Raw genomic sequence first — 18129 nt, 5'->3', positions numbered from 1 at the left:
GTCCTCAAGTTCAAAGCCCATCACCACCATCCACAAACACTGTAACTACCTCAATGCTGTAATGATGGGTATGTTGATATAAAGCTGCTTCCCACATAAATTTTATAAACCACTGAATGATACTGCAAGCTTCAATTCTGAGGACAGGGAAAAGTTCATTTCGGAGAATGAGACAAGAGAAAGACAGCTAAAGAAAACATGTCTTTTCTAGCTAAACACAAAGAACTCCTCTGAACACCAAGTTTTTCCCTTAATCATTATTGCACTGCAGGCAAATAACAGCCTGAGGACAGGGAAAAGTTCATTTCGGAGAACAAGACAAGAGAAAGACAGTTAAAGAAAACATGTCTTTGCTAGCTAAAAAGAACTCCTCTGAACACCAAGCTTTTCCCTCAATAATTATTGCACTGCAGGCAAATAACAGGTCTGTGAACTGCCATATTCCTCACCCTGTCCCCATTATTCCAACGGCCTCAAAAGCGATGTGTCTTCCTTCTCCATCCCCTGTGGTATCAGCTATCCACTTAATGAAAGCAGCAAATTGCTGCTTATGAACTCAGCCTCTGCTGCTGGGCAATTAGCAGAGGCTGGGGACTGCAGTGCCCTCACAAATCAGTGTCAGCATTTAGGGGCCACTTGCCACAAAAGCAATCAGGGGGGTGTGCTCCCAGGAGGGCACAGCCACAGCCAGTGGCCGGCTGACACCAGGATGGGCTACGGGGCTACAGACCCGTGTGCCCAGACCATCATTTCACAGAGACAACAGCTCTGTCCCAGCTGGACCGAGCAGGGCAGAGGATTAACACGTTATTACCGTCTTCTAGCCTGAGAATTAAAAACAAATTTAAAAAAAAATGGCAGGTACTTAACAATCTCCCGTAGTGCCTGCGAGGTAGTTACACGCTAGGAGCCACAAAGGCGTGACAGGGAAAACTGAGGCACTTCAAGGTGAGGTAATTTGTCCAAAGTCACAGTCAGAATCCCCAGCAGAGCCAGAAGTGCAGAAATGCTGGGATCTTGGCTCCGGACACTGAGCCGAGCTCCTTTCCGGGCTCAAATGTCAGAGGCAGTGCAGGCCACGGGCTTCCCAGAAGGTTAGGAGAGTCTGTCAGAGATGAAGCTGCCTCTGGCAACAGAAAAAACACAGAAGTCGTGTAGGAAAATCCAGGCTGTCAGGGCCACGCAGAGAAGGGAGGAGGGACGCTGGGGAGACGTCACCCAAGCAGAGCTTCATAATCCACATACCACACCAGCTGGCCAGAGCTGGGGCTGACACCAGAGATAGGCCATTTCCTTGGCTGGTGGCCCACTCTGCTGAGCAGGGTGGTGATGTCGTGCTTGCCCTTCCCCAGAACCAGGACAAACACTTGCCTGGCCTTGTTGATGAGGGGCAGGCTAAAGGTCATCCTTTGGTGAGGTTTGACAGGGCTTTCAGTCAGCACCACAGTCTGAGCCCCTTCCAAGCCATTTTCAGACTGGGGGAAGAGCGAAGCAGTGTGTCCATCAGTGCCCACCCCCAGCAGCACCAGGTCAAAGCTGGCATTGGCCACCAGGGCCATGATCTCCTTGGCATACAGCTCCGTTCCTCTGTCCTCCTCCACACAGAGCCGCTGGTTCAGGTGGACGGGCATGGGGTGGACGTTGAAGTAAGGCACCCTGACGTTCTGGAGGAGGTGGTTGTGCACGCTGAAGAAGTTGGACTCAGTGTCAGTGAGAGGGACACAGCGTTCATCTACCAGCCAGATGTGGGTGTGCTTCCATGGGAAGGCGTAGTGGTGTCTTGCCAGCCGCTGGAATAGGACCACTGGGCTGGAGCCACCTGAGAGGGCCAGGTGGAACTGCCCAAACTGTGCCACAGTCCTGTGTGCTGTCTTCTCAATGTCAGAAGCCAGTTGGGAAATCAGCTCCTCAGACCATGCTGAGACCAGGGGACTTTGCCGAAATTTGGTCTGGATTGTCTTGTAATCACTTGGCATCAACCTGTTGGGGTTCAGCAGCTCCACTGGCTCCACCAGTGTGAAAGCCACTTCATCGCTCACCATCTCAAAGTCTAAGAGGTGCTGGTTCTCCACACCCCCAGGGTAGAGGCGCAGGGGCTGCTGAGAAATGCTGTCCAGCAGTGGTGTCCAGAATCCCCAGGAGGCCAGCAGGTTCTCAGTGGTAATAAAGAAGTCCTTCCTGGCATGGTAGATGTTGGAGATGAGGACTGAATACGCATCCCTCTCTTTCACAGGGGTGTACACATAATAATCAGACAATGGTTGTCCAAAAACGTGCAGGTCTGACTGACCCACTGCTGCTCTCCAGCTGCCTTCTGGCATGATGGGCCTGAAAAGGTTCCTGCTCACAAGGACCGCAGGGGTGTTGAGGGCACCGTGCCCAATGTAGAAGATGATCTGCTTGGTTTTACACTGGCTGTGCTCTGCGTCCCTCAGAGTCTCGCTCTGGGTACAGTAGGCCCGGTTCTTGAAGAGAACACGCACATAACCTACCCGTTCATCCAGAGCTTTCCCAGAGGTGAGGAGGAAAGGGACCCCTTCCCAACGCAGGCTGTCACTGTGAATCAGCACACCTGAAATGAGACTGAACTCAGTACCAAATTAAACCTGATTTGAGGGGATCTTGACCACCTACCCACCATTCTCCCTCCTTAGCTCCCAGAAATCTTGGCATCCACTATGTCTCTTGCTCCACATTCAGCCCTTCACTGGGCATACTGCTCTCCAGCTACCCTCCTGTGCTTCCTCCCAGGTATCCTACTCAATTAGCCTCCTTTCATCTTGCAGGAAAACAGCTTCTGAGCACAAATCTCATCCAGACAAAATCTTTAATGTTTAGAAGACACAGCACGGCCAGAGATGGTCTTGTGGTCTACTCATCACAGAGAACTGCCAATACTTTACCCCTCAGATGCAGAGAGCAATTTGACTTTATGAAAAGGCAAAGCAGTTTACAGTCTACTTCTAAAAATAACACCGAGATCTTATCAAGAATAATGGGACTTAGCTCTTATGCAATGCTTCCCATTCAGTGGATCATCAGTTAACTAACACGACAACACTATTATCTTGTTACAGCTCCCAGTCGACATGCTGGTGGATGCCTGGAGACATCCCTGTGTCAACAGTGAGACCCAGAGTCATGGAGCTGGTACCAGCATATGAGGACTCAAATCTACTACTCCCCTCTCCAGGGCCCAGACCAAACTCTCACCTGCGAAGGTTGGTGTTGTGCTGATGTAGTCTCGTGCCTTCTGCAGTTCCTCCTGCACTTGGCTGGCATATGCCTGATACTGACCCAACACGACGCTCTTCTTCTCCAGGCCCCGCAAGGACTGGAAGGCCCGCAGCTTGCTCTGCAAAACCTCTTCAGTCTTGTTCACATTGGCTGGGAGCTCCATGATCAGGAACATCAGGGCCTCTGTGAGGTGGTTCTGCAGCACATCCCGGATGACTCCATACTGCTCGTAGAAGCTGGTGCGGCCTAAGGACAAAGAGGAGGTAAGATGCTGGTGAACTGATGCGGTTTTCTCACAGCCTTACACTCAGCACATATAATGTGTGCCAAGGAGCACAAAAAGCACAAGCCCTAATTGGTTTGCACCAAGCTCCTCTTCTCCTGGCCCAACAATTAAATTGAAGCTATCAAGCTCAGAGAAGCTGTGGATATCCCATCCCTGGACATGTTCAAGGTCTGCTTGGATGGGGCTTTGAGCAACCTGACCTAGCGAAAGATGTCTCTGCCCGTGGCACCGGGGTTGGACAAGACGATCTTCAAAGGTCACTTTCAACCTAAACCATTCTACAATTCTCTGATTCGAAGCCTTTCCTCTCCCTCCAGAGGGGCTTCCAAAGTGTCTCCACTATTAAAATAAAGAGAAAAGGTTCCCATGGATTGCTTGTTCTCCACAGACCCAGACATAATCCTCCTTTTGGGTGCTTACAGGACCTAAACCCATCAGGAGGAACGCTCTTGCCTGATACTTCCCGAGCGTAGAGAGCAGAAGGCAGCTTTGCTTTCTTGGACTGCTTGTATCTTCAGAAGCTGTGGTCAGTGCCTGGCACCAACATCCAGCTCAGACCTCCCAGATACAGCACGATGCATGGCCCCAGCATAACCCTCGCCCTGACGCTCCTGCCCCACAGGTCACAGCACCTGGGCCTGGGACTCCACACAACGTGCGGTTCTACCCAAAAACTTGGACAGGGTAGCTGGTCACAGCAGGGACCCCAGCAGCTCTACAGCTACACACCAGGTCCCCAGAACAACTGAGTCTGGGCCATGGCAATGAGCACTGCCTTCTTCTCTGCCTCTTTTCTCCTGGTTTTCCTGTCTTCAGAAGGCTCTGGCTGGGCCATGCCCTTGAGAGACAAGATCTCATGCACAAAGCCCTGCTTCTCTTTCCCTGCCCAACTTCTCATGCCGGTGGGAGCAGGGGCAGAAGGACAATGCACTTATAAAGAAAGTGACTCAAACAGATGCCTTTCTGAGGTCCGTCAGCAGCAGGCTGCACACTGCAGGCTACATCACAGCCATAGGCTTCCCCTATTGATTGATCCATCTATCTCCCTTGCTCTAATCCAAAGGCACATTCATTAACGTAATCAATGCTGCAGACTTGCTGGGAGCCAGGCTGCCAGCTGAAGCTGCACAGGGGAAAAAAAAGACGTCAAATGAAAAATTACAAAGCTGTTTAGAGGAGGGAGGCTGCAGGTGGGGCTACGCACAGACAACGCTTCTCCCTAAATCCCTCTGCAGCGCATCCCTCTCCCATAAACAGGCCCAGGTGAGGTCCAGGCTGCCACACCAAAGATGACTCCAAGTTTGATAAAGTTGCAATAATTGAGTTTGTGGATAATTGAGGAAGGGAGGGAGGGAGACAGACAGACAGAAGAGGAGGTAAAGCGAGCGGAGCAGCAATCCTGATGTTGCAGAACTGAGGGCGCCTGACATCCCCAGAAGTGCTGCGGGTGGCAGTCCAGCCCCGAGTGCTTTATGCTGAGCACTGCAGAGCGGCTGCTGCAGCATTGCAGGGAGGGATTGCAGCCGTGTCCTTCAGCAGGAGACCCATGCTAGCATCTCTGGGCTTGGATTTTCCCCCTGCAATGCTCTTTCTTACTACAGAGAGGAAGGGAAAGAAACAGGCAGACGAACACAGACTGACCTAGGTACCTGGACTGACACCATCTAGGTGATACTAGCAACATCCAGGCAAAAGATGCAGGAGCATCTTCCAAAGAATGGTGCAAATGTATGCTCAGTGTGAGCTTGGAAGCTAACAAGACAGGGTTATTATTATTTGTTGTTATACAGACTGACCTAGGTACCTGGACTGACACCGTCTAGGTGATATTAGCAACATCCAGGCAAAAGATGCAGAAGCATCTTCCAAAGAATAGTGCAAATGAGCTTGGAAGCTAACAGGACAGGGTTACTATTATTTATTGTTATTACAAAAACCAGGTTATTGCAGCACTGAAGCCACCTTAGGCTGCATCAATTCCAAATCCAGTTCCTTTTACCAAGACTTGGGATAGAAAGCGAGGTGCAATGCCCCCAAAGCTCTGCAGCAGAAAAAGGCAGGGAATTCCACGCCTGCTCCTGGCTGAACTGCAATGGGAACCTTTTCCTGGAAGCAGTAACACTACCTGAAAGTGAGTCAGTTCCTCGCATAGGAAGTGTAAGAGAGTCCCTCTCAGCTCTTTTTTGTTTCTGCACTACTTCAAGGGCCACTTTCACATAATTAACCCACCGGTTCTCCTTCTCACTCCTTCACCCCAGCTCTGCACACTCATCTCACCAACCTTTAGCATCCACAGTCTCTTTCAAGACAATCTCCACTCTTTCCACATGATGACGGTTCCAAATTGGATCCAGAAACTTTCGGTTCTGATCTCGAAAAGGCAGGATATGGGCTACAGCCTGTGAAGGAAAAAAAAATAAAAAAAATATCAAAGACCCAATAAAAACTCACCATATTTCCACAGCATCTCTGTCTCACCCAGCTCGGGGATGTGGCAGCTCTGGAGTGCCAGCTCACACACCACACAACAGAGAGCAGAGTGGGTCAGAGAAGAGAAAAACCAGCAAGAGAGTCTGCAGTGATGCACAACAGGGTCTCCAATGACTGTATGGAGCAGACATCAAAAGTCTTTCTGAGGCATTCTTAGGTTTCCTGTGAAAAAGGCTGAACTACAAACTGCAAGACACTCAGTTCATATCTGTCAAAGGACAAAGGGCTGAGTCAGACCATCCTGGAACTTATGTACAGTTCCAAAATGCTGAAATACATTAGATCAGGTGCTTACACCACTAAAGCCATCTCCTTTTTTTGGAAGAAAAAAAAAAAAAAAGAGAAGAAATCCCCCCTCTAAGTAGAGATGCTCTCCTTGCAGCTGGACATGCAACCTTCTGAGTAAAATCTGGCCACAGTGCCATGGCTGGAACAGGCTTCTTTCAAAATGTGATATCACGCTTCTCTAAAACAAGGATGGTGTGTCCTTGAACACGTTCCCTCTGGGACAATGCAGCTACACATCCTGCAGCAGCCAGTCCTCCATGCCCCGAAGTGGAGCACAGAGCATGAAGAAACCTTCTCCTAAGCATCCCGCAAAACTAACATCCCATCAGCTCCATATCAAATTAAAAAAGCCTGCTTCTAGAAGCCATGGCTAAGCAGAGAGGCCTCTGTGTAATGAGATGGGAGAACTCCAAGAGGGAAAAGGCGCTGCTTATTCAGCGAAATCAAAGCTCTGACCTTGGTGAAAGATCGGATGAATTTTGCTTCTCTTCTTCATGCACACACACAGCTCACCCCTACAGCTTCCCTCTCGAGAGGGGACCCTCATCACTCTAAGGGGAGAAAGCCCCTGCTCTGCTCTGCACATCTCTGCTCTGTGAGAGGATGGACAGCAGCATGGGACAGGACAAGAATAACAGGACAGGCCTCCATAAGTAAATGGAGGTTTGGGAGCACACTCAGCAGCTCTGCCTGAATTTGAGAGGGGAACAACCCTCTCGTTAGATGTAGAGCTGACACCCAACACTCCCCCAGCCACTAAGTCCCTCAGCCTGGCACAGGGCTGCACGTTGCAAGCTGCTCACCTGTTTGCCAAGGTAGTGGTCCACCCGGTACATCTCCTCTTCCTTGAAGAAGCTGGTCAGCTCTCCAGCCAGCTGCTGGGCTGACTCCAGGTCATGGCCAAAAGGTTTCTCCAGCACCACACGCAGCCAGGCTCCTGGAGGTGGTCTGCAGCTGCTGTTGATGTGGCGGGCAATCTCTGTGTAGGCAAATGGTGGTACTGAGAAGTAGAAGATCCTTCCAGCCTCCTTCAGCCCCTCCTGGCGAAGCATCGTCTTGATCTCTGTGTTCAGCACAGTGTAGTTTTCGGCAGTCTTCAGCTGGTGGTATTGGCTCAGCTTCAGGAATTGGTCCTTGAGCACAGCACATCTGTCGGGGGATTCATCCGGGGGACAGGACAGCTTCTTCAGCACATCAAACATCAGCCTCTGCCCCGGCTCCAGCGCTGTCAGAGCAGCCCCATGGAAAGTGAAGCTGTGGCCGCTGCTCACTTGGTCGATGTAGAGTTGGAACAGACCCTGCCACAAATACTTCTTGGCCAAATCACCCGTGGCTCCCAGTAAGATCACTGAGATGTGGCCTTGGGACACCTCAGCCAGTGATGGCAAGGCTCCCACGAACAACACTGTACACAGGACTCTCCTCAGCATCTTGGGAGAGAAGAGGTAGACTCAGGAACACTAGAGGACAGGATTAAAAAGGAAAGTCTGTCAATCAATGTTACAACTGCAAAACACAGTTCCCTGGAAAAGCCAGGGACTTCTGCCTGGATTCTCCACCCAACAGCCTCCTCTCCTCCCCTCCATGATATGAATCATGGTAGCGACTGGGGCTCTTGGAAAGACAGCAGCCTCCTTACACAAACCAAGAGGTGGAAGACAGCGTGTGCCTGAGGTCTTTTGGTAGCACAAACGCTGCTCTCACAGCTGAGTTAATGAGTGGGTGTCAATGCCTTTAGACTGTGAAACTGTAATCCTTTTTAATACAATTTTCAGGGCTGGCTACAAACACATGTGCCTGCAAATTAAATACCGCTTTCAACAGCCTCTTGTTTGGGACTTTGCTCAAATGGTATTATGCTGCCTTGGCATTGCTTCATGTCAATATTGTCACAGCAGCTCAGAGACAAGCACGACCACTGGCAGTTCCAGGACACGGGCTCTTCTTTAACACACCGTGCTTTAATTACTTATATGCACCACCACGCTCATGAACAGAGCTGAACGAGGTTCTAACGAGCTACTGGGAGACAAACGGCCTGATAAAACAACTCAGGGAAAGAAGTTTAGCCCTTAAAACTGAGTCTAGACATGAGCCAGTCTAGAGGCTGCCTCGTGATGGTTGTGTACGTGGCCAGAAGACAATGTGGGGTTTGTGTTCTGCCTCCTGCAACTTTCCATCACGTGTCAGCACCCGTCCTGGCCTTCTCCACTCAGTACCCATTCAAACCACTGCAGCCAGTAGCAGCTGGTCTCCCTGACCAAAAACACCCTTGGCTCTTATTTATTCTTGTTTCCCAAATTCGAAACAAATTTGTTTTTAAGAAAAATGACACATTAAGTTCTTATACCTAGAAACACGGCAATGACTGTACACCTCAAGGGAGATAATCTGGAACAAGTGAATAAACCATTGTGCTTTTCTCATTACATCAAGTATTATTTCAGAAGCTCTTACACTGGTGATCTCATTCTCTTAATTTCATTTTCTGAAGTTGTGTTTAGTTGGAGCACAGCTTTCACAGCACACAAGATAATTAACTTCTTTTAAAACTTTTGGTTCTGGTCAACAAATTTATACCTTTTAATTTCACCTGTGTAGGAAAACCGGCCATTTTTTGACAGTAAGAGGAAAAAGCACATGGCTTTTTTATTGTGGTATAGTTGCAGCCTCACTAGGCTTTGCACTGGCATGATTACACCACTTTAAAATGGATGTTTTATGACCATACAATTTCTGAATATCTCTCCCTCTTTGCAGCTCGAACTGGTCTTTACAATAACTTCAGATTTCTCTCCCCAGCAGACTCACCTGGGTAACACGGATGCTTTGCAGAGACTGCAGTGGCAAAAGTAGCTGGAAATTTGTCGTCTTCACAGCCCCTCCTGAGCACAGATCTCTCTTCTCCTGTGTCTGAGTGTACGGCAGATTCTCTGATCAATGGTCAGGTGAGCAAGCAAGATAAGGCAGAGTGTCCCCTTTCTGGTAAATGAGGGAAAAGACCCAATTATAGCAGAGAAAAAAACGAACATGCCCGTGCCAGCAACCTCCCAGCACATCCCAGCGCTCAGCCCATACACGTTGGCTGCTCTGAACCTTTTGGCTGCTGTTTGCCAGCAGGCAAAACGCAGGTCCACGTGGCAAGCCCTGCTCCCAGAGCGTCTTCCTGACTCACTAACTCCTCCGCCTTGCATGCGAGCTCACAACGATGCTGCAGGTCTCCAACCCAGACCCTTGTGAGCATCCCTGGGAGCAGTCCCCCGCTCCAACCCTAAGAAAGGGCTTCCCTAGACTGCAACCCTCATGCGGTGAGAAGGGGGCAGTTTTGGTGAGCCCCCCTAGGAGGGCAGGATGGCACATGTCCCGTCTGCTGCTGCAGTGCCTTCTGGGCACCCAGCCTTCCCTCTGTCAGTTTGCACAGAGGCTCCTTGGCTTTTCCTTCCCTGTTTCCTGCACAGAAATCACACAGCAGCTGAGCATCAGTCAGCCAGCCACAACTGCTGCCCGCTCTGCTTGGCCATCGGGCAAGGAGACAGCTCAATGTTCCCCACAGGACACATCACTCCCTCAAGAGATGGTCCAGTATCCACTGCTCTTCTCCAGAGAGCTTCAACAAGGTAGACTGTAGTCCATAAATCTAACTCGTATCACCTCTCCCCAGCCCTCTGTTGTGACTGCCTCCCCTCCCTCTTTTCTCACTGTCCTGTATAAACTCCAGCAAATAGTGCTGGCAATGGCAGAGGGGCAGAAGTGTGACTCCTAAGATTTTGCCTGCAGTATAAATAATTATCATTTTTAGCAGAGGTTTGGTTTTCCTTCCCCCACTACGGGATTATAAAGCAGATGACCAAGTTTCTCAGTGCAATAAAGTACTATTTACATTTGCTTGAGCAACCTTTGCTCCAGGAACCTACTCGAGTTTGACATAGTGCCCGTTGCACCTTGGCAGGGTGCAGATGGCCACGCTCTCCAGAGACCCCAGCTGAAGAGCAGGTACCTGCTATGGAATGGGAAGGGTTTGGGTGGGTCATCCTCTCCCACAAACTCAAGGAAATGAGTGAATTACCCAAGCAGTTTCCTGGCAGATTCAGCTACAGGCACATGTGTTTCCAAACCAACTGAAAACCAGTTTCACGACACTCCCAGTTGCAAAACGTTGTACTACACTGCCCAGAATAAGGGCAGTAAAGCCAGGGAGGTGTGTTTGCTGCTTTCATATCAGATACTCATCACTGCTCACACTAAAAAATAAAACTCCAAGAATTCCCCAGCCAGACTGAACAAAGTTACTCGGTCAGGCCTGGGGAGAAGGCTCCTGGGCCTGATCCATGTAAAACACTGGAGGAGTTTAACCCAGCAGTGAGGCTGTGCATTCCCTCACACGGGCACCAGAGCTCCAGTCTGATGGGAGCTCATTTCAAGTGTTGTAAGCTCCCCTGCTGTATGGAAAAGATGAAAAAAGCCCTTTTTTGTTACTGGTGCATCCCCATTAGCAGACACACAGCCAAGGGTGGCCTGGGGCTCCTACAAGGCACGTGTGACACCAAGGGAAGAACTACCAAGACTCTTGGAGGATCAGGAACAGCGTATTGGCCTCCTGCACGTGCAAACATTAGAGCAGGAACGACCCCACCACCAGCTCCTGGGAAGGTCAGAGGTTTCAGGTGGACACTCACGTTAAAAGCAAGCGGAGAGACCCAGGAATTAGCTCTTGGCCTTTCTCATTAACCACCCAGCGCAGCTGTGATGGACGGCCCCTCTCCTAAGCAGCTCTGGCCGCAGCAGCTCGGTCTCCGACGCCCTGGAGAAGCAGGAGGACACGGTCACGGCCAGAAGAACGCCCACGGTGAGGGGTACCCCCCTCCGCCACCCGGCCCCCAGCCCCCCGGGGGCTGTACACACCGGGGGGGGACACCCCAACCTCATCAGTCACCGTCCCCAGGCCGTCCAATGCCGGTCTCCTCCCGCTTCCCGGAGAGCCCCCTCTGAGCATCCCCCCGCCGCGGACACGGGTGGGCGAGCGGGGCGAGCGGCCGCGCTACCGGCCCGGCGTGGGAGGGACGGGAAGCGGGGAGGGCACCCTACGGCAACGCCACGCACCCCGGGGGAGACAGGCCGTCCTTTCCCGGGACAGGGGGGAAGCCATCTTCCCATCTCCTCCATCCTCCTCCGCCCCTCGGCCCGGCCCGGCCCGGCCCGGCCCCGCCGCCCCTCACTCACCTCCCTCCCACCCGCCAGCGGGGCGGCGGCGGCGGCGGCTGCGGGCGGGCCCGACACAACGACCCGCCCCCCCCAGGGCTCCTCCCACCGCCCGCACGTTCTGCGGTTCGCGTCCGCTCTGCCGGGTAAAGGCGCTCGGGAGGGGAGAAAAATACCAATATCTCAGGGTTACAGAGTCACAGAGTCACAGAATCTTCATGGTTGGAAAGGACCTCTGAGATCACCGAGTCCAACCACACACACACACAAAAGACCCCCACAATCTCAGGCACTAGAGCACGCCCTGAAGGACATGGACCGGCTGGAAGAGGTGCAGCCGAGGGCCATGAAGATGATCAGAGGGATGGAGCACCTCTCCTATGAAGACAGGCTGAGGGAGCTGGGATTGTTCAGCCTGGAGAAGAGAAGGCTCCGGGGAGACCTTATAGAGGCCTTTCAATACCTGAAGGGTGCCTACAGAAGAGCTGGAGAAGGACTCTTTGCCAGGAAGCGTAATGATAGGACAAGGGGAAACGGTTTTAAATTGGAAGAAAAAAGATTCAGATTAGATCTCAGGAAGAAATTTTTTACTATGAGGGTGGTGAGACACTGGCCCAGGTTGCCCAGAGAAGCTGTGGCTGCCCCATCCCTGGAGGGGTTCAAGGCCAGGTTGGATGGGGCTTGGAGCAACCTGGTCTGGTAGGAGGTGTCCCTGCCCAGGGCAGGGGGTTGGAACTCAATGATCTTTGAGGTCCCTTCCAACCCAAACCATTCTGTGATTCTATGATTCTATGATAATTATGGATTCCACCAGCTCCCCATAAAGCAACACATAAAATTAAAATGAATATTAAAAACTCCGTTGTTAAGAGTCCTGGCCAGCCAGACTTCATAGAGACCATCTCAGACTTCGGAAAATGCTGTGGTTTTGCAAATCATGACTTGTATGGCAACAGCAAGAAGTTGTAAACACAGTTAAGTAGCTATAATTGTATCCCATAATAAATGACATTACGCGATATGGTACCACTAAACACTATTCCTATTGTCTTTTTCACTCAAAGGCCTCAAATTATTTTACACAAGTAGACACCTTTCACCACAACTACTTTACAGATGGAGAAACGGAGTCACGTTGGCAGAACTGAGAACAGAATTGGGGTACTTGCTGCTCAGGACATCATCTAGCAATGACATGATAAATAAGGCAAGTCTTGCATCACATTTGTGATACAACTTTATATTTACAGTATAATTTCTTGATGCCATAACCTTCCTCACCAGTCCATCCCGGAGGTTCTTCCTGGAAGAAAGGGTCTCAGAAAGACCCTGTATGGCATTGCAAAGGTGTCAGAGAGACACAGAGTGTTAGCACCTGGGTTTGTTTGCAAGATCCGGACCCAAATTAGGGAGGAGGGAGGCAGCAGTCTGCCCTGCCTCGCATCACACATCGCTTTATGATTCTGACCACATCACTAATGCAGCTTTGGGTTGGGTAAAGCCTGAATGCCTCCAAGAGCCGCCCTATTTCTGAAACCCAGCAGAGGGGAGATCACAAGCACAACTCAAGTGATGAAATTCAACAAATTAAACTTGGTGAGGGGGTAAATAACTCATCTGAAAGAGCCAGCTGGACAAATAATCCAGCTCCAGAGATCTCCCCTTACCACTCTGTGTGACATTACTACACAGTACATTTAGCAAGAAGCTTAGGGGAATCAGTGCTATATCCCATAGCTATGTATTTAACCCATTAATGGCCTGATGACAACTTTTTTTAGCTCTCAAAGCTAGTCTGGGTCTGTTTGGGTTCAGCAGACTGTGGGAAGAGGTAAACAGGAGTCCCCTTTTACAGTCTGTTTTCTGTTCTGGAAGAAAAAGGGGGTTTGCCATCTACTTTAGCAGAAATCATTAAAGTGCAGATCTCCCTGCTGCATATTTCTGGCGCATTGAATGAGATGAACAGCTGAGGCCCTGGTCACTTGAGCCTGTTATTATTATAGATAGAGCTGGAAGTTGGGAGTAACAGCAGTTGTTTAACATCTTCTATTGAGAGACCATGTTTTCAGCTAGTTATGTGATGCCAAACTAAATATTGAGGCTGAGATTGTGTGTGGGGTGTATTCACCCTGTGCAGTGATTTTTTGGAAGTCTCTGAAAAAAATGGTGCAGCTATTTCTGAGCTGAAGGTCAGAAGATAAAATAGGTTTTTTGACCATGTTAAAAATATCTCTGCTGTTTCATTAAGGAGCTCTAACATCTCATAATTTGGGGCAAGTAAGATTTTATCAGGATGATGGTTTGGATCAGAATGTGCTTTTCTCAGAAGAAGTGTGCTCTTGTCAGTGCCTTTTCAGACTTACTCAGTTGCATGCTCCTTTAAGGGAAATAGGTCCAGTGTGACAGATGAGACATGTGATGCCAATAAAGGAATAAAAGGTAGTTAGCAAGGGAAGGGGCATTAAGAAGCCAGATGTTCTACGAGCAAATAAAAAGCTCTATAGGAAAAAGAGCTGTTCTAGTTGGTATTTAAAAGTGGTGTTTTGGAGGAGGTATTGAGCTGGAGAGAGTAACTTATCAGCTGTGGGACTCTAGCCTATAAATCCCAGGTAAAGGCTGCATTTGGATATGGCAAGGGAAAGCTGTTCCCTACTAAGTGGTTCTTTAGTTAGGCATGGAGAAAAACAATATAAAAAGTGAGCTTGGTGTAGTGAGAGTTTGTTGCCCTTTGGTGTTGCGTTCACAGAGTAGTCTCAAGCTGTGGAGAGGCAAAACTGAGCCAGGATGTGGTTTGTGCTGCTTTGAAGAGGTAAGGTGTGCTTCAGTATAGTGAGCTCGTGATGAAGTCATCTAGAGGAACCTTGCCTGCTCTCTGCCAAATTTATTAGTCTCTGCAAAGGCATCTCCTGCCAATGATGTGGCTGTAAGGGACCGAGTAATTTCTGTGGATGCTTTATCATTCCTTAGCTCTTGTGTGTTGTTTCATGAGCTGGGAGCCCTGCTTGGTCATGCTGCTGCAGAGCCTGCCGGAGCTCGGTCTGTCGCTGTGCTGACAAGCTTCCAGGAAAGCTCTGAAGTTCTAGACTATCAAGTTCACATGATTTTGAGTAAGGCTGTTAACTTCTGCTGTGAAGCAATAAGGAACAGCTGTACAGCAGCTGGGGTTCTTAAAAAGTAAAATTACTGTCTTGTGGCTTCTGGAAAAACCAGACTGTAAAAATCATAACAGCAGTTCCTAAACCGGTGTGAGAGAGAGTAAGAAAGAGGGGCTTTGTTATGGCTATTGGGGCAAGTCAATGACTCTGCTACTTGATGATTTCTGGAGCTGCAGTTTTGCTTGAGGTTGGTTTGTGGTTAAGCATGCTCCCTTCAATGGGCCTGATAGAGGAAATTCTCCAATCCAGGTTAGGTTTAAATTTAGATGCATGTGCCTGTTCAGTGTGAAACAATGTCATCTCTGTTCATCCCAAAGAACTATGTTTAGAGGCTGGAAAGCTGATCTACACAGGAGCCTTGTTGTAGGGATGGCAGGTGATGCTCCCGAGACCCAACTACTCTGATGTTCTCTCTGGACAGATTGGCTTTTAAAGAGCTTAGCATCAAACTAAAGCTGAGACGTTCCAAGGTGAGAGAGTATTAGAGTAATGCTGCCTCTGGAAAGCTTCTCTTCCTATTGTTTGTCGATTTTCCTTTTCAAACTGTAGCTTTTAAGCTGTGGAAATCATGTCCAGGGAGTGCCTCGCAGGTGTGCAACTTGAGTGGGGCAGGAGAGTGTCTTAATGCAGCTGACTTGCCGTGAAGCTGGAGTGAATGGCATTACCAGCTAATTCAATTATCTCTCTGCTGCTATCCCCCACCAGCCATGGGACTGAAACATGGCTTTGTGCCTTGCTGTAAAGCTCTGTCACCAGGACTGGATGAGTTCTTCAGCAGCGTTGCTGCAGTGGTGATGCAGTCAGTCTGCCATCCCGCAGCAACCAGGATGCAGCTGCAACGCAAAGTCCCTATGAAACAAGGGGATGGGGGAACCAGTGACAAGGGGAAAGGAGTTGGGGGGGTGGGGAGGAGCAGGAGAGCTGATCTTCACCGAGTACTCGACCGAAATCAAAACAGAAGTGATCAATCAAGTAAGCTGTGCCTACTTTCTGCCTTCTGTTCTAACAAAGCGATGCTCTCATCAGCTTGATCAGCAGATTAAAGTGCTGGCATCTTCCCCAGGAATTCTTGCACTGGGACAAGCTGCTTTCAGTCCCCTGTTCACTCTTGGGGTAAATGAGGAAGGAAATGGAAGTTATAGGCTAAGCATACTGTTTCTTCATTGTAATGTACAGAAATACTAACTTCCTCTTGTGCCTGAGGACACAGGCAGCCAGGCAGCTTTGCTGAGCTTTCAGTAGCCAAAGACACTACTTGTGGCTCCTGAGGACCTCTTTGTGCATTAACTGAGAGTAGGTTGTACCTGTCTGAGAAAAATAGCAAACCAACTACTGATTCCCTTTGTTGTAGATACGTGGAGATGGACTAAAACCTGTCTGCTCAAAGCAAAGGTGGTTTCACTGATGAAGTGATTGCCTCTTCTGCCCTTGCTGTTAGCTGATTCGGAGCTTCATCAGTTTTGAATCTGTATCACAGCTGGTTAATTTACTTCAGAAAGAAGCACAAGGCTTCAGTGCAACCTGCTGTGTTGCTGTCGGTCTGGCTCTGACAGCTTCTGGGGTGTTCAGGAACTGAAACTGTACTGTGCTTGAGGGCTTAGCTGTACTGTGGCAGTGCTTTGTCCACTGGACACTCCTGGCTTTCTCCAAACTCTTTGGGGCTGGGTAAGACAGAAATGACTGTTCTTGGCTTGCAGTGTAAAAGGTGGACAGAAGACAGGCACGTAGGGAGTACTGTAATCATTGAGCTACCCGAAGTTCCCCAAAACGTACTTGATTAGACTTTAATAGTTACTGTATCTTAGGAAAATAATGATTGAAGATTGACACACTGAATTGAAATTAATAATGGATATTGTTGTGCTGGTAATCATTTTCCTGACTAATCAGTATTTGAGATACTGTTCTAGATTTAAATAAAAAGAACAAAAAATTGATAGTATATAAATAGCATACCTGCAAGAAGAAACCTTCAAATACCCAGAGGCTTCCTAGGAATATCTTAGCTCCTGCTTTGACTTTCACATGGTCAGGCCTAGGTTTTTATCATTCCAAGTGGACAGTGTCCACTTTCATATTGAATTTATATCGAGTGATGCAGGTTTAACTATTGCAGTAGAGTTATTTCTTCTATCCAAGACGTTTTGGAAACTGTAATAAAAGCAAAACCACCCTCTACCAACCAGCTTGGTGTTCTCTAATATAAATAGTAGCCTAGGCAGTATCTGCTGGCATAATGCTGCAGCAGAGCTGCGTTGCACTCGTGTCAGAGAGCTGATCAGCCCAGGACTGCTGCACTCTAAAACAGCTGAACTGCATGGATACAGCTGAGGAAAGTCAAAGATTTTCTCTGAGCCTCTGACAGCTGAATGGGAAGACAAAGTTGAAAAGACATCCCTCTGCCCTTATTATCTCAGTGCCACATGAAGATTAGACTGATTGATAATGTTGAAAACCAAAATCCTTCATCAGAACAAAGTGAGATGCACCAAAATGCATAACCACGTTACTATTAATGGACTGTGGTGCAGCAGAGAATTGGTGCAGAGTTTGGGATGGTGCGTGGTGTGCAGTGCATTCCTTGGCATATTGCACACAGGCTGTGCATTGGAGCTTTGCTTCATTAAAGCAGTGCTTTTTCTCATCTTACTTGCTACAGATTAACTACGTGTTTCTGGTTTGTAGAGCAAGTGGGCCTGGAATATTGTGAAAGGCTTCAGTAAATCAATGTTTTTAAAGCCTTGGCAAAGACGTGTAGAATGTCAGTGAAATATTTTGACATTTGGGGGAGTCTCTTGCTGCTGGTTTGAGCCTGCTGCCAGGTGCCACTGAAGGCCTGCAGAGGTGGTGGGATTTCTGACACTCAGAATATCCTGCCTTTTAGCACCAAATCTGCCGGGCAGTAGCTGCAGCAGCACAGAGCTGCTAGCAAGGTGTGTGTAACTAGAAATACAAAGCCGAGCACCCAGCTTTGCCTCTCAGTGGTGGTGTAAATCCAGCAGAAATGAATATGCTGCTCTATGCAACAGGTATAAAGAAGTACAAACCGCCCCAGTCCCCTGAATCCCAGGGCAGACCTCTGCCGAGGGGGTGGCAGTGACTGGGAGGTGGGATGCAGATCTCACATACTGCATCTCACCTGGCACAGAGCGGGTACCCCGTGTCTCTGGGTTATACAACTGCCAGGCAGGTATACGTCGTCCAGTCGAACAAAAAACTAATCTCCAAATGGAATAGCAGTGAAGGTGAAAAGGAGGAAAAAGCTTTCCGGTCAGTGCCAGGATTCTTTTGGATGCAGATAATCAGCGTATCTGAAAACTTGATCTAAAAGCTTTCAAGGGTGGTACCAAAAGGCAATAATAAATTTAGATTGACCCTGATGTACACTTGGCATTTTGCGGTGGTGCATTGGAGCATGTGGATGAAAAATTAACATGTTTCAAAACTATCACTCTGCAACTGTTGGTTCCAGAG

General features: G+C 49.0%; 1 protein-coding gene across 1 annotated transcript; it reads right to left on the bottom strand.

The window, feature by feature from the left end:
- Positions 1–289: 289 nt before the first annotated feature.
- On the bottom strand, positions 290–11104 carry H6PD (hexose-6-phosphate dehydrogenase (glucose 1-dehydrogenase)). Its single transcript, XM_014941505.1, has 6 exons — positions 10978–11104; positions 9113–9283; positions 7105–7761; positions 5805–5922; positions 3214–3483; positions 290–2572 (listed from the first exon to the last, which is right to left on the bottom strand). The coding sequence occupies exons 3-6, from the start codon at positions 7729–7731 to the stop codon at positions 1215–1217; spliced, it is 2373 nt and encodes a 790-aa protein (XP_014796991.1). The 5' UTR covers positions 7732–7761; positions 9113–9283; positions 10978–11104; the 3' UTR covers positions 290–1214.
- Positions 11105–18129: the final 7025 nt, after the last annotated feature.

This window comes from Calidris pugnax, unplaced genomic scaffold, assembly GCF_001431845.1.
Source record: "Calidris pugnax isolate Ruff unplaced genomic scaffold, ASM143184v1 scaffold82, whole genome shotgun sequence".
NCBI lineage: Eukaryota > Metazoa > Chordata > Aves > Charadriiformes > Scolopacidae > Calidris > Calidris pugnax.
The sequence above is the reverse complement of the archived record's forward strand: the minus strand, read 5'-3'. Positions and strand labels throughout refer to the sequence as shown.

Bases quoted from the DNA above. Each gene is read 5' to 3' on its own strand.
- H6PD (XM_014941505.1), bottom strand. From the start codon at position 7,731: ATGCTGAGGAGAGTCCTGTGTACAGTGTTGTTCGTGGGAGCCTTGCCA. The intron at 5,923-7,104 runs GTGAGCAGCTTG...TTTCCTTCACAG, and splicing joins ACCACTACCTTGGCAAACAG to GCTGTAGCCCATATCCTGCC. The intron at 2,573-3,213 runs GTGAGAGTTTGG...GTCTCATTTCAG, and splicing joins CACAACACCAACCTTCGCAG to GTGTGCTGATTCACAGTGAC.